Source organism: Carassius carassius, chromosome 29 (genome assembly GCF_963082965.1).
Source record: "Carassius carassius chromosome 29, fCarCar2.1, whole genome shotgun sequence".
NCBI classification, from domain to species: Eukaryota; Metazoa; Chordata; class Actinopteri; order Cypriniformes; family Cyprinidae; genus Carassius; species Carassius carassius.
In genome coordinates, this window is record NC_081783.1 from 2,844,376 (window position 1) to 2,859,673 (window position 15,298).

At 39.7% G+C, this 15,298-nt stretch overlaps 1 protein-coding gene and 1 long non-coding RNA gene across 5 annotated transcripts in view; both read right to left on the minus strand.

Moving 5' to 3' along the window:
• Positions 1-15,298, minus strand: part of LOC132110061 (uncharacterized) — a 141,701-nt gene that overhangs the window by 32,899 nt on the left and 93,504 nt on the right. The gene's annotated exons all lie outside the window — the stretch shown is intronic.
• The window catches only part of LOC132109413 (protein FAM13B-like), a 48,121-nt gene continuing 46,512 nt past the window's right edge, over positions 13,690-15,298 (minus strand). For all 4 annotated transcript variants that reach the window (XM_059515456.1, XM_059515457.1, XM_059515458.1 and 1 more), the window contains one exon: positions 13,690-13,923. In XM_059515456.1, coding sequence (XP_059371439.1) covers positions 13,800-13,923 — 124 coding nt within the window. In that variant the 3' untranslated portion in view covers positions 13,690-13,799. The remainder of the gene's footprint in view (positions 13,924-15,298) is intronic.

Here is a 15,298-nt window from a genome sequence, read left to right on the forward strand (position 1 = left end):
GAAAGAAAACGCGCCAGATGTCTGTTTGCTAAAGTATATATATTGTGTATATATTTTGAAAGCATTGAATCGCAAAAAATAAATAAATAAATAAAAAATCGCGATTCATTCGATTCTTAGCATTTTAAATCAATTACTCAGAAATCAGCGATTCATTCACGATTCAAAAATCATGTTTCAAGATCGATGCATATGCATCGTCAGGGTTAGTAATCGATGCATTTAGAAAACGAGTGAATCGTTACACCCGAATCGTATCTTCTATGCTCCACAGAAAATAAAACAGGTTTGACACAACATGAGGGCTAGTGAATGACAGAATTGAGGATAGACCATCTAATCATTTGCAAGTTATTTGCAGCAGCATGAGTGATACATTAAATAAATAAAGAGAAGAGAAAAGAAACAATGTTAATTCTTCCTTGTGTCTGATTCTGGGCTGTGCTTGATGAGTCCATGTGACATGAGTGAAAGCAAGGCTCATCATGTGGAGATCAGGGATGTTGATGGACAGACGCTCTCGAAGCTGGTGGATTATATTTACACCGCTGAGATCGAAGTGTCTGAGGATAATGTTCAGGTAATGCACTTTTGAAGACTGTACTGTTTCAAACAACACTAATGACTCGCTCTTTGTGTAAAGGCTGTTTGCGTTCCTCTTGTGGAGATCTGGTGCTCAGAGGTAGAGGTTTTAGTCAATTCAAATTGTATTTTAGTCTCTTTTTAGCAATGCAATTCTATGTAACCCAGTCAATATAGTACAGGTACCTAGTAGTATATACGAAACCAACATGTTCTTCTAGCCAAACTCATTTCATATTATTGTAACCTTATAGACTCAAGAATACATCCAATCCAGACACGAAAGAACATCTGATTTAAATTTACAACATTTATTTTACTAACCAAACATGTTAGAAGTACACACATAATTCCCTTTCTCTGTGTCGGACTTTTCTATATTAATCTTTACTTGTATGCTAAGTAGCTTATGCTGGGTTTAATTAAAGTGAAGTGACATTCAGCCAAGTATGGTGACCCATACTCAGAATTTGTGCTCTGCATTTAACCCATCCGAAGTGCACACACACAGAGCAGTGAACACACACTGTGAGCACACACCCGGAGCAGTGGGCAGCCATTTATGCTGCAGCGCCCGGGGAGCAGTTGGGGGTTCGATGCCTTGCTCAAGGGCACCTAAGTCGTGGTATTGAAGGTGGAGAGAGAACTGTACATGCACTCCCCCCACCCACAATTCCTGCCGGACCTGGGACTCGAACTCACAACCCTTCGATTGGGAGTCCGACTCTCTAACCATTAGGCCACGACTTCCCAGAACATATTCATTTATGTTCCTAATTCATCATTATAAAATTAATTCATAAAATTAATTTGGTATAACAGTTGAGGTGGTGACAATAGCTCTTAAAGTAATGTTTTATTTAAAACGATGAGCAATAATAATATTTTAAGTGAAATATCATTCATTTTAGTTTCCTTACTAAAATCATCACTGATAAAAGAGATAAAAATTATAGACAGAGCTGTCTCTAACTAGTTTGTACACCGCTGTCAAAGGTTTGTTGTTTTTTTGTTTGTTGTTGTTGTTGTTGAAGAAATGTATATTTGTATTAATCAAGAATGCAAAAAAAAAAAAAAAAAGGTTAAGCAGCACAACTGTTTTAAACACTGATAATAATCAGAAATGTTTCTAGAAACAGCAAATCAGCATCTTAGACTGATTTCTGAAGATCATGTGACACTGAAGACTGAAGTAATGATGCTGAAAATACAGCTTTGATCACAGGAAAAAAACATTACGCTTCTCGGTTTCTCATCACATCACCGAGCCTGTTTTCAGCTCAGCTTTGCGGGATTTGTAGACTGCAGACGGTTGATGGTTGGTTTTTACATGTGGCCATCTGTCTGTCTAACTGCATTAGCTGCTGTCTGCTTGCTTGCTGTCTCCAGTCTGCGCTCACACATACACTTGATGGCAGATGTCATCCGTCAGATGCTTCAGTGTCATCTGAGCAGTGACACACAGACAGTAGAGGATAGTTGCCTGGTCTGCTGTGGATGTGAGCTGCATTCATGCAATATATATAATAGACTTTGTTCTCGTCTGTAACACCCCCAGGTGTTTGAAGCCATGATCGCCTGGATAAAGCAAGATAAAGAGGCACGTCTGGAGCACATGCTCATGCAACATGTTCGACTGCCCCTGCTATCCAGAGATAAGCTGGTTCAGGTATGACGGCGCACAATTTCAAAGAGAGCTCTCTCGATGTAATGATGCATCCCCAAATAGATACAAATGTGACTATTCAAGTTGGTTGAGATGTTAAAGGAATCGTGATACGCTTGGGTTTATATGAATGTATCTCTTGACTGTTTTCAGAAAAGTTTAGGCTTTGTCCACACTAATACATTTTGGTATGAAAACGCATCTTTGTCTCTCCATTTTAGCTTTCCATCCCCACTAAGACTTAGCTTTTTAAAAATGCTCTTGAAAGCGAATAAACTTGAAAACATTGTAGTGTGGACTGTGAAAACAGAGGCCTTTAAAAATGATAATGCATATTTAGACATGTGACACATTGTACCAATAGATGTCTATGTTTATACACACTAATGCTACAGATGTGTTACTTTGTAAACTCTTCATATCACAGTCCTGCACAGAAAATTTACTCGCGATTGCTGTGGACGAGGATTCGATTAGAACTACAAACATGCATAAAAAGTGTTAAAAACTACAAACATGGCGGATATGTGAGACTGATGGACAGGTAGAGAAGAGGTTTGAGTGATAAATAGTCAATATCTAACCTGTTGGAAAAGTATTTATTTAATGTTATCCGTAGTATAATTCATCTGCAGCACCACTGTGAACTTTAAAAATGATACGTTTGGTATTTAACTCTTAAATGCATTATACAAACATAAAAAGAGAGTTCTCTGCATGATTGAGCCGAGACTGGCAACGTGTCTCTTCATTTCTTTCAAATACGGTAGGAAATTAAACGAAATAGTCTTTGAAAAGACAATTGATGATATCGCAGTTTAAATGGTGACAGGATATACACATAACTAAGCAACAGAATGTCCATTAAAGACGCAGTTATGTCCAAAAGATTACCTACTATTCTGCTACAGACTCAAAAGTATACTTTAAAGGGCATTGGGATGCAGCATTAGATGCTATTTTCGTTTCATAAGTGCAGCGCTGCTTTGTGGTAACCATGTCGGGTTCGGAATGAGTAATTAACGAAAGGATTTTTATTTTTGGGAGAACTATCTCTTTAAAGTGCAGAGGTTGCCTCTAGTTTTAAATGAAAGGAGCACAGACAAAGTCTTAGTTTGTTTATATGAAGAGATTCGTTTTTTTTTTGAGGAGGAGCCCTTAATAAAAAAAACAACACTTGTAATAACTTCTTCATCGAGGCGATGAAGTACCATCTTTTACCTGCAGACTAGAGGTATTAATATATTCGCTATATTACACAAACTTACAGTACTAGTCAAGTTTGGGTGTACTTACTAGTCCTTTATTATCACTAGTTTTCTGAGTGATTCACCAAGTCTGATTCAAACTTTAACTCACAAGTTAGCTTGAGGATGCTCTGTTTAACACTGTATGTATCTAGACTGCTTACCTGTATAACTGGGAATGAGGAAAAGTGCAACACGCTTCCATGTTAAAAATAGCAAAAAAATATGGATGAAGAGTGAAATGACTTCCAGCCTTTTAATTAAGACTGCTAGAGCAATCATGGCTGATTGTAAGACATTGTGTACCGTATTTTCTGGACTATAAGTCGCACTTTTTTTCATAGTTTGGCTGGTCCTGCGACTTATAGTCAGGTGCGACTTATTTATCAAAATTAATTTGACATGAACCGAGAGAAATTAACCAAGAGAAAACATTACCGTCTCCAGCCACGAGATGGCGATCTATGCTGCTCAGTGCTCCTGTAGTCTACACTGAGCAGCATAGAGCGCCCTCTCGCGGCTGTAGACGGTAATGTTTTCTCTTGGTTCTAAATAATTGTGACAGTTATTATAAATAATTGACAGCTGTTACTTCTTGCCCAACTTGTGCATGATAAAAAGGACAATTAAATTAAAGGGAAATCATTGTGAAATATTTACGTTTATTTACGAGTCAGTTTGCCAGCAACAGCCTGTCGTAATTTGTACATAAATGAATGAACACAGACAACGGCATGTCTTTAGCCTGCTGGCATATTTACTGAACTGTTTCCATGACTACCCACAGATACATTTCTACAGCCCCAGGTACGGGGCATCCCGAGGGTCATACTACATCTCCCTTTCTCCCAAAATAGGATAAAACCTTAAATAAATGTTCACACTGGCCGAACTGCCTTAACTGTAGGTCACCTAGTCTGTTGGAACTATTAAACTTGAACCAAAGATATCCGACAGATTAAACATAAACATAACACTGTCTATTATGCTTAATTCTAGGTGCTGAATACTATGTTACAAAGTCTTTAAGCCACTCTGGGGCTTTCACCTCTCTCCTTGGGTGGGCCCTCTGTATCCTCCCCCCCTCCCCTTCCCCTTCTTCTGGCCCTGCTGCCTGTTCCGCATCCTCCACCGCTGGTGGGGCTTGTATCTCTGGGAGGGGTCTGAGGTGTGCTTTGTTTCTCCTCACCTCTTCTGAGTCCGTTTCCACTACATATGAGCGGGGAGTGTCTGCTTTTTTTATCACTGTGGCCGATTCTTTTGTATTTGTGATCCAGACTCGCTGACCTGCTTTTAGCTCTGGTCTCACAGTAGCTTTGTGTCTGTGATTAAAGTCAACTGTCTGTGTGTGTTTCAGTTGTTTGTCCTTGTCTGCAAAGGCCTTCTTGTTTGGCCATTTAGGTTTGAGTTGAACAGGTGAGACTGGCAACGGTGAGCGCAGTCTCCTGCCCATCAGGAGTTCTGCTGGCGATGGTCCGTGATGCAGCGGTGTGACTCTGTAGGCCAACAGAGCCCTGTATGGGTCAGCAGCATTTTTCTTCATTAGGCCCTTGACAGTCTTCACCGCCCTCTCTGCCTCTCCATTGCTCTGTGCAAAGTATGGGCTGCTGGTCACATGTCTGAAATCATAGTCCATGGCAAATGTTGAGAAAGTGCCCGAAGAAAACTGAGGGCCATTGTCAGTTATTAGTACTTCAGGAACCCCATGTCTAGCAAAAATTGATTTAAAGCCATTGATAACTCCTGCTGATGTGGTTATTGGGGTTTTAATTACTTCAATGTATCGAGAATAGTAATCTACCAACAATAAGTAAGAGTCATTTTCCCAATAAAACATATCAGCTCCAACTTTTAGCCAGGGCCGCTGTGGCAGCTCTGAGGGTATCATTGGTTCTGGGTGAAGTGTTTGGTTTTTAGCACACACCTCACATTGGGCCACCATTCTTGTGATCTGAGCACCCAGTCCCAGCCACCACACTGACTGATGGGCCCTCAGCCTGCATTTGGTTGTCCCCATATGTCCCTCATGTAGTCTGGCCAGCATTTCCTTCTGTAATGTCTCTGGTATAACAATCCGTTGCCCTTTCATCAGAAGGTCACCATTCATGTGTAGCTCACTGTGGTGTACCCAATAGGGTTTCAGTTGCTGGGACAGCTCTTCTTGCCGTGGCCACCCTCTCTTACACTGTGACCTCAGCTGGCTACAGATAGAATCCCGCTGTTGGTGCTCAGCTATCTGTTGAAGTTTAGACTGGGATGCAGGTAAGGTTTCGCGTATCATATTAATGAAGACCTGCACTTCCCCTTCCAGTTGTGCCTCTTCTTCAGTCAGTGGCCGTCTCACCGGGGCCCTGGAGAGTGCATCTGCTGTGATGAGAGCCTTCCCTGGCACGTAAATTATCTTGTACGTGAACCTCAGCAGTCTGAGACGGAATCGCTGAACTCTGGGAGGTAAGTCATCCAGCGCTTTTGTCCCCAACAAGGCCAGTAGTGGTTTATGGTCTGTCTCTATCGTGAATGGTAGGCCTATGAGGTATGAACTTAACCTTTCACATGCCCAGGTGACGGCCAATGCCTCCTTTTCAACCTGGGCATAACGTTGCTCCGTTTCAGAAAGGCTTCGAGAGATATAAGCGATCGGGCGCCACTCCATGTTATCTTGTCTCTGCATAAGGACAGCCCCCAGGCCAAAGGATGATGCGTCTGCAGACACTTTTGTTTTTGCTTGTGGTCTGTACTGAGCCAACACTCTCTGTGATGCCAGCTCCTTTTTGAGGTTTTCGAATGATGTCTGTTGCATGTGGCCCCAAGACCACTCATTGTTCTTCGACAGCAAATCTCTGAGTGGTTTGGTGGTATCTGCAAACTGAGGGATAAACTTTGCTATGTATGTAACCATCCCCAAAAAACGCCTAACATCTGCTGTATTCTGTGGGATGGGCATATTGGTGATAGCTTTGATTTTCCCGGGGTCAGGTTCAATGGCTCCCGCCCTGATTTTATGCCCCACAAACAGGACTTCGGGCTGTGCAAAGGTGCACTTTTCATTTAGTGTTAGACCCGCCTCCTGGAGACGTGTCAAAACAGCTGTGAGACGTTCATCGTGTTGGGCCCTATTCTCTCCACATATGAGGATATCATCTGCATGGCATATCACTCCACTTAGCCCCTCTAAGAGCTGGGACATGCGTCTCTGGAAGTGTTCTGGCCCTGAGTTAATTCCGAAAGGCAGAACATTAAAACAAAATCGGCCAAAGGGGGTGATAAATGTTGTGAGCTCCCTGCTCTCCTGTGCTAAGGGTATCTGCCAAAACCCACAACGTGCATCCAGTTTTGTGAACACCAGTGCGCCATTCAGCTGAGCTAATGATTGGTCCACTGAGGGTAATATGTGTCTTTCTCTGCACACTCCCTCATTGAGTTTGGTCAGGTCGACGCAGATTCTTATTTTACCATTGGATTTTGGGACCACTACTATTCCTGCACACCAATCAGTGGGTTTCTCTATCTTTGAGATGACCCCCATCTCCTCCATCCTTTGCAGCTCTTCTTTGACTTTGTCAGTTAAGGGGATTGGTACGCGGCGAGGAGTGGTCAGAGCATAAGGGATGGCGTCCTCATTCAGGCGGATTTGGTAATCACCTTCAAGTCTCCCTAATCCACTGAACACCTTTGGAAACCTCTTTTTGAAGACCTCCCCTGAATCTGCGTTCTCACCCTGTTCGTCAACTGCATCCAATCGCTCAATGAGGTGCAGTTCTGTAAGTGCTGGTAAGCCCAGCAGTGGCCTGGCTAGGTTATCAATGACAAATACAGACTGAGTGGCCTTTTTAGCTTTACTTTCTAGTCTACTCTGTATCTGTCCTACCACAGGCAGTATCTTGTTATTTGGGCCATACAGTCGTTTTGAGGTGTGCATTAGAGGACCATCTCTACTACACTTATATAATTTTGTGGGTATTGCGGTCACTGCTGCTCCTGTGTCTAATTTAAAAGAAACAACTTCCCCATTTATTTTGATGTCTGAGTACCAACCAGCACCATCTGCCTTCACCTCACCCAGGAAAAGACTGTCCTGGTAGAGTTGCTCCTCCTCATCTGCCATCTCATGCACAGGCTGCTTGGATTTGCAGACAGCAGCAAAGTGTCCTCTTCTGTGACATTTCCTGCATTCAGCCTCCTTGGCCGGGCAATCCTTCCAGCTATGAAATGGCACTCTCCCACATTTATGGCACATCCCTGATGTTCCAGTAGCATTGTATTTTGTTTTTCGTTCGGAATTCCACTCTTTCCTTCGAGCCGGCGAAAGCGCGTGCATTTCATCACTGGGCCCGGTGTGTGCGTGATTTCCCGCGCCGCGCAGCACCACTTGCTGCTGTTTTACAGTTTCACTTTGTCTTACTAAGTTCGTAGCTTTAGACAGAGTCAGATTTGAATCTAACTGTAGCTTTTCGGAAAGTCTAATGTCTCTTATGCCCACTACTATGCGATCACGTATCAGTTCATCTTTGAGAGTCCCGAACTTGCAGTATTCCGCCAATTTGTGAACTGCAGTAACAAAGCATTCAGCCGTTTCCCCCGGCTCTTGTTTTCGCATGTTAAACCTGGCCCTCTCGAAAATGACGTTGTGTTCTCCAATGAAATGTTTATCAAAACAGTCTTTTACTTTCTCGTAGATTACCTTGTCTATTTCTTCTATCGCCGACGCATGTAAGATGTCCTCTGCTTCATCTCCCATGGAATATATCAATGTGTTCACCTGGAATGCCTCATCCTTTTTATCCAAACCCGACGCTACTCTGTACCTTTCGAAACGTCTAATCCATTTGGGCCAATTTTGGATGTCTCTGCAGTCAAACTTCTCCGGAGGGCTAATGCGAAATGCATCTCCAGCGGTGTAAGCTGCAGAGGATGGTCCCGCGCGTTCTCTCTCTTCTCTGGACATCTTAACGTTACTTGAGCTGGCGGGTTGATTTAACTCCAAATAGCGGTGATTTCCTTGAAAAGTCTCTTATACTGTCGACTATACTTTCATGTCGAAGGCTGAGTTGGTTTTAACATTAAACACTTCTGACACCATGTCGTAATTTGTACATAAATGAATGAACACAGACAACGGCATGTCTTTAGCCTGCTGGCATATTTACTGAACTGTTTCCATGACTACCCACAGATACATTTCTACAGCCCCAGGTACGGGGCATCCCGAGGGTCATACTACACAGCCGTTTTAGGATCAATTACTTGGGAGTCCTCTTAAGTACATCTTACTTTTCACCGATTCAGGATCTGGTTTTAGTGCTAAAGCAAAGGTTATGACTGACACAAGAGAGATTTACTGCTGATCACAGAACCGTGGCTCGCTGAAAGATACGAATGACAATCGCAGACTGAATTTTGATCCGTTGGTGTCATGTTGGTGTGGTGTATATGTGTAAGTGTATATGTGTACGCGGTGGGGGGGATTTAACGGCTCCCTGCATGTGTAGACGGTGAATGTGTATGATGGGCTGAAGGACCAGTGGAGCTTTGTTCCCAGCATGCAAGAGCACCGCTGTGCTGGGGGACCTGCTGTACGCTGTGGGGGGCTTTGACGGCAGCACAGGTATACCTTTAAAAAAAAATTTCAGGATGTATTCATTCAAAAGTTTGGGATTAGTAAGATTTATATAAAAAAGTCTCCAGTTAATGTGCTAAATGTAACTCCTAATTCAAATGGATAATGCTGTTTGTTATGATGCAGTTTGGTGTGCAATCGTCCATGTTGGACACACAGAGTCTTTCTTTGGTCATGATATCTCTCTCTAGATGCAGCACCGGCTTGGTGTCTTTTTGGTCAAATTGCACTGTTCAAATCCTGGGTAAATCCCAAGATAGCACAGGCTCATGTCAAGTATACTATTTATCCTGTTGTTTTCTGACTGGGTCATTTGCATCAGCGGTTCAACAGAACTGTACTTTGGAAGAATGTTTTATTTAAGGTTATTAAGGTTCTTTTTTTCATTATTGGGTCATAAAGCTTGACTGTAGAGTGTTCCTGTTTACAATACTGATCATTGTGACATGAAAACGAATTAACAAAACACTGCCAACATTACCAGCTCAGTTATCACATATTTTCATTCTCACAATGACCTAGTTTCTTTTTAATTTGGATATATACTGATCTAAAAGTAATACTATGCAGTAAAGGATTGTTTTAGTCGCCTGGAGTAACTGCTGTCACTACATTCGATGTCTTCACACTTCATGATCCACAACTGTGTAACTATTACATTCATCCGTGGATTATGCACGACTGTGGTTTGTGAACAAGGTATTTATGTATTTCTAAAGTATTAAGAGAATTCGACTGCTGTGTTGTGACTGTCAAGTCTATGAGCTGTCACTGGAGGGCAGCAGTCAGTCATGCATTGCCAAGATGAAAGGGAATATGATCTTATTACAGATTTGCATTAAATTTGCATTAACGTCAAATTTTGACCAAGCAGATTTTAAGCATGTACAGTATATTTAGATGATTTATTCTGTGAATGAGCCAGACATGTGTTTCATTATGACATACTTTACACTATTATGCACTTAGTTATGTTTGCTTAGTTATGTACTCAGTCCAGTCTAGTGTATGTACTTAAGTGTGTGCAGTATTGAAGTCTGATAGTACGGTGCCCGGAAGGTGAAACGGTCATAATAACATAACTCGTGGTCACGAGATATTAATTTGTGGTCACTTCATATTATGTCATGACCACTAGATCAATTTATCGAGGTAACAACATCCTTATATCCTTATTATGAGTTTAATACATAAACAAACCATGACCATAGCAAGCCGGGATTATCAAAATGTAAAAGTAAAATTTTTTTTTAACGTTAAACGTTTAATTTATTAAATTACATTAACTTATTAGGCCTATATTTTTTATATTTATTGTTATATATGCTTATTTTCCCTTTCAATTTGAGTATGGCTTTTCCTTATGCTAGCATATATTTTGCAAATAAACTGACAATATAAAGCAAATACCCTGACAATTAAAGTTTTGACTTTATGATTGTATTTATGTACATGTGTGAAGATAAATGAGCGTGTTGTGTTTTCATTTACAACTACCTGAATGATTAACTCCTCAACGTAACATTATAATATTTATAATTATGGTCTATTAATTAGCCGAAATAAAATGAAATATATTAAATTTAAACTGCATTCCAGTCAGCACAATTTTCATAATCATGTCGAGCATTTACAGTAGTTCAGAACGTAAAAGAGATCGAAATGAAGGGGGAAAATTAATAAACTAATATAAAAAATAACCATGAATTATTAGGCTAAATAATAATAATAATACAATATATGCAAAAACAGTTATCCACCTTTTTCCTGATGTAAAAATGGGTGCTGCTATTTGTAAATTATATGGGTAAAGTTTCCGGTCTCATTTGCGTCCAGCTATTTTTAGCTGTACAAAACAGTTAAGTTTTGCTGCTTGATATTGACAATTGATGTGTACTATCATATTATTTTAATCTGTTATCTTAATTAAGAACATACTGGTTTGTACTGAAAACGGTTTTACTGTTTACTGCACGTTGTTATTCTCCTCGTTATTTTCCTGTAGCGGCTAGTGAAACGGAAGTCTCACCAATAGGCTTACTTCCGTGTTGAGGAAAAAGTTGGATAGTTATGATGTTTTTAGCGACACCGGTGGCAGTTAAAAGGTTCACCCAAAAATGAAGATAAGTTGTTAATTTACTCACCCTCAAGTAGTATTTTTTTTTTTTTTAGCTCAAAGCGTGGTCCTTGGTGAGTTATAAAATTCAAGTCAGCAACTACCCTTGTTTAAGAAATAAAAAAGCACATAGTTGAACTCAAAATTAATACACAAGGCTCCTTGTACGATGTATTTTTATGATGCAAAAAAAGAAAAAAAAGGAGGCAGGTAAGACATCCTATTATTGCATTCGGATGCATTGTAATGATTGGACAAACATTTTATGGTCCTGAGGCTTCCACAGATTTTAATAACATTTGACTGCTATCAGGATGTCAAAGAGACTTTCAACCACTATAACACAAATGTTTATGAAAAATATTTTGTTAGGTTTCCTTGAATGAAATAAGTTGTGCTTGCAACCCAGGGTGTGGAAATACTGTTGGATAAATTAGAAGTGGGCGGAGTCACACAGACCAAAACAAAAACAGACATTCCGATATGGGACGAGAAGTAGAATAACTGTCTGTTGCATTGTTTTCAGAGAAACAAGTATGTGGAATTAATATGTTTCCTAAATAAAGGGTATTTGTATGCTTTAGTCCAGCAAAATAAAATAAAAAATATATAGCACCTTTGAAAATAATACAAAAATAAACACCAGTTTGCAAAATTAAGCAACATTTACCACTGCATCTTTTCACAGACGCAACCAACTATCAGGAATTTTGTGAGGACAAAAGATTTCCCAATGCATTGATCTTGCTCTGAAAGTGACTTCTGTGTGAGCCGTGCATCATACATTTGCAGTATTGATAGTGGTTAAGGCAAGAAGGGATACTGGGCATGCACACATCAATATAGAATAATAATTATGGTTGCACAGTGTGATTAAAACTATTTTTGCATCATTATAAGGGGTAGGTTTAATAAAACACAATCTAATAGTTAATTTATGGTTAGCTCCCAGCCATAGCTGTATCCCTTCTAGTCACAACCCATGACTCTTTTTATAGACTTCTTCTGTGGTGTTTTATGTTGTATATGTTTTTGTTGATTTTGGAGCACTCCTATAGGAATGAACACAACAGGTAATAATACTCACAAGCTGTTTAATGAAAATGCACATACTGGATACAGGAGGGCTCTCATTCCACTGATACTGGCCCCGGTGCTAATTTATTGCTTCATTTTCATGGCACAAAAATAGAAATACAAATTTTAGCCATGCAAACCTACTACTGACAAGCTTATACAAAACAGGACAAAGCAGGTGCTTCACTAATACAGAGGAAACCACAACGTTAAGATGAACTGCGGAAAGTGAGATGATTAAAAAACGGAGTACAAAATAATGGTCATAAAAAAAGTGATAGATGGGCCAGAACACGTCCGATAACAAGCCACACTCGCAGCCTTCGCGTGCAAGAAGTGCTTGAATAAACGAGAAACAGCTGGAACAAACAAAACATACCGCATTCCCAGAATGCTGTGCAAATAACCTCCATCACCTCCTTCATCTGTCACGAACACATCCCTTCTGTGGAAAAACTTGACCAGTAGTTCCTCTCATCCTTTCTTCGATAAGACTTTATTATCAGTCGAGCTCAACGCCCGCAGCACCTTAAAGCCGAAACTGTTACGATATGAGAAAAGAGACTGTGACAGATCAGATGATATGCTGCAAAGTGCAGAAAACCTCCAGAAGTCACATGACATGATTATGACAGCATCACACATCAGGAGTCAGGGTCATCTAATCATCATGTTCTTCCAACTAATAGCATTACTGGTCACGAGCGGATGCTTTCGGACTGAAGTTGAATGTTGAATACGTGCACACTGGCAAACCAAGAGTCTAGAGGTGAGAAAAACCAATGAGGACACATTTAAAACCCAAACAAGCTCCATCTACGCTTACTAACTACAGCATCAGAAATGATCTACTGTGTACCACTGCGATGTAACATCTCAGTTTGGCATTTATCTTCACTTTCGTCACAACATCCGTTAGTCAGACGCAATATCACCGATGATATTTACATAAGAATCAGAAAGAGTTCGTGCTTTTATCAGTCCTCATTACAAAACACAAAAAGAGCACCAGCTTGATACAAGAGTCCTCTGATTTGTAACTGAAAACATGCTCTGGATAATTCACTGATGCGTCTCAATCAAGAACAACATTGAAATATTTGAGTCTACATATAGAATAGTATAGATCTGTACAAGTATACATACACAGAACCCACAGACCACTATGAATCAAGTGAGAGGAGGAGTATGATGAGGATGTTGAAATAAGATGACCATCTGTGTGGTCAGAGGAAGAGTTTAGTGCTTGATGTCCATATATATATATATATATATATATATATATACACACATGTAGAACTGATGTGATACTCAATGCAGCGTGATTCTCAGTATGAGAAAGCTTGTCAATGTGGAAAAGACAGACAGAAGTCTGAATATCAAACTCAAGGTGAATTTTTGGATGATGGAGTACAGGCTTTTCTTCTTCTTCTCCAGTGGTTGAGTGAGGAGGGACGGCGGTGGATGTTGATGCTGCAGGCCATGTCTGATGCTTTAGATGGACTTGGATGAATCCTGCTTACTGATGAGGACCTCCAGAAGCCGCAGTTTGGCTTTAATGCGCTTGTACTCTTTGTATTCGTCCATCATAGGCACGCGGTCTTCCTTCTGAGCATTCCTGTGGGGGGAAGAAAAACATATATGCTGATATGAAGAAGATAAAGCGTGTACAGAGCTTTTTTCATCCAATGTTTTAGTGCACTTCCTGCAAATATGGAAAGGTCTCAATTAAATTTTTGCAGTTTCACATGATTAGTGGAAATTGTCACATGACCAGAGCAGCTTACTTCCTGTTTGAATCTTGAGAAGATGAAGGCTGCATCAAAGTTTCAAAACTAAAGGCCAGTAAAGTGTCTTAATAGACATGACACAGATCTTTGCTACACATGATCTTTAGGGTGTCTAGTATTAATATGTGCATTCACATATATTGAGTTTTGTTGTGTGTGCTCACAGAATGAGTAAACATGTTGATGGGATAACAGTGAACTTAGGTAAACAATATAAATCCAATTGCAGTTGCTAGTGAAAATGACAATTTTTTTTTTGCAATGCACTACATAAAAAAATACAAATGTTATAAAAAATGTACAATAATGATCTTGTTATATTCAAAGCATTAATATAAAAATTTGATGCTATATTTTACTAAAAAGTAACAATTTTGAAATGCAGCTTTTATCTCAGTGTTCCTATCAGTTGTTGCATAAGATTTTTTTTAATGCATAATAGTAATACTAGAATGTGATCAAACATTTAGCTGGGCTAGGATATCGAACCATTTTTTATGACATTTTTGTGACAGAAATGTTATTTCAACATAATATATATATATATATATATATATATATATATATATATATATTACGCACATTATCCCACTGGTCAAAATTGTGACCGGACATAAAACAAATGTCCACACACCTTTCCAAAAAATGTAAAAATAATAATTATTGATTATATCAAAGGGTTACTAATGACACATCGTTTGGAAATTTTCATACATGGGACAAATGTGGGATTTAACAGGTTGGCGTCAGGTGAATTTCTTTGCATTACACAGCGTTTCATGCAACAAGAGTCAAGTAAACGCTTGTTCCTCAGTAGATCGATGTCAGTTGTGTAACAATGAACTGAACCGAATCTGGCGGAAGCTCAGGTGTTTACAGTAGCAGCTGATACAGTGTCTGAGGAGGCTCTTATCACGCAGTGTCTGATGACTTATCAACAACCTGTTAGAAACATAAAACATGCAACAACCAGACATCCGCTTTCCGGTTTACAATGCTGCTGTGATTTGTTTCAAGTCAAAACAAAAAATATCAGAATATTTTACAAATACTGGTCCAAAGTGACACAGTAAAAACAGTAATATTGTCAATAAGATCCTTCAGAAATCATTCTAATATGCTGATTTGTTACATATTCTCGTGGAAACTGATCGTTTTTTTTAATGAACAAAGTTCTTAAAATATGAATCATTGTAACATTAT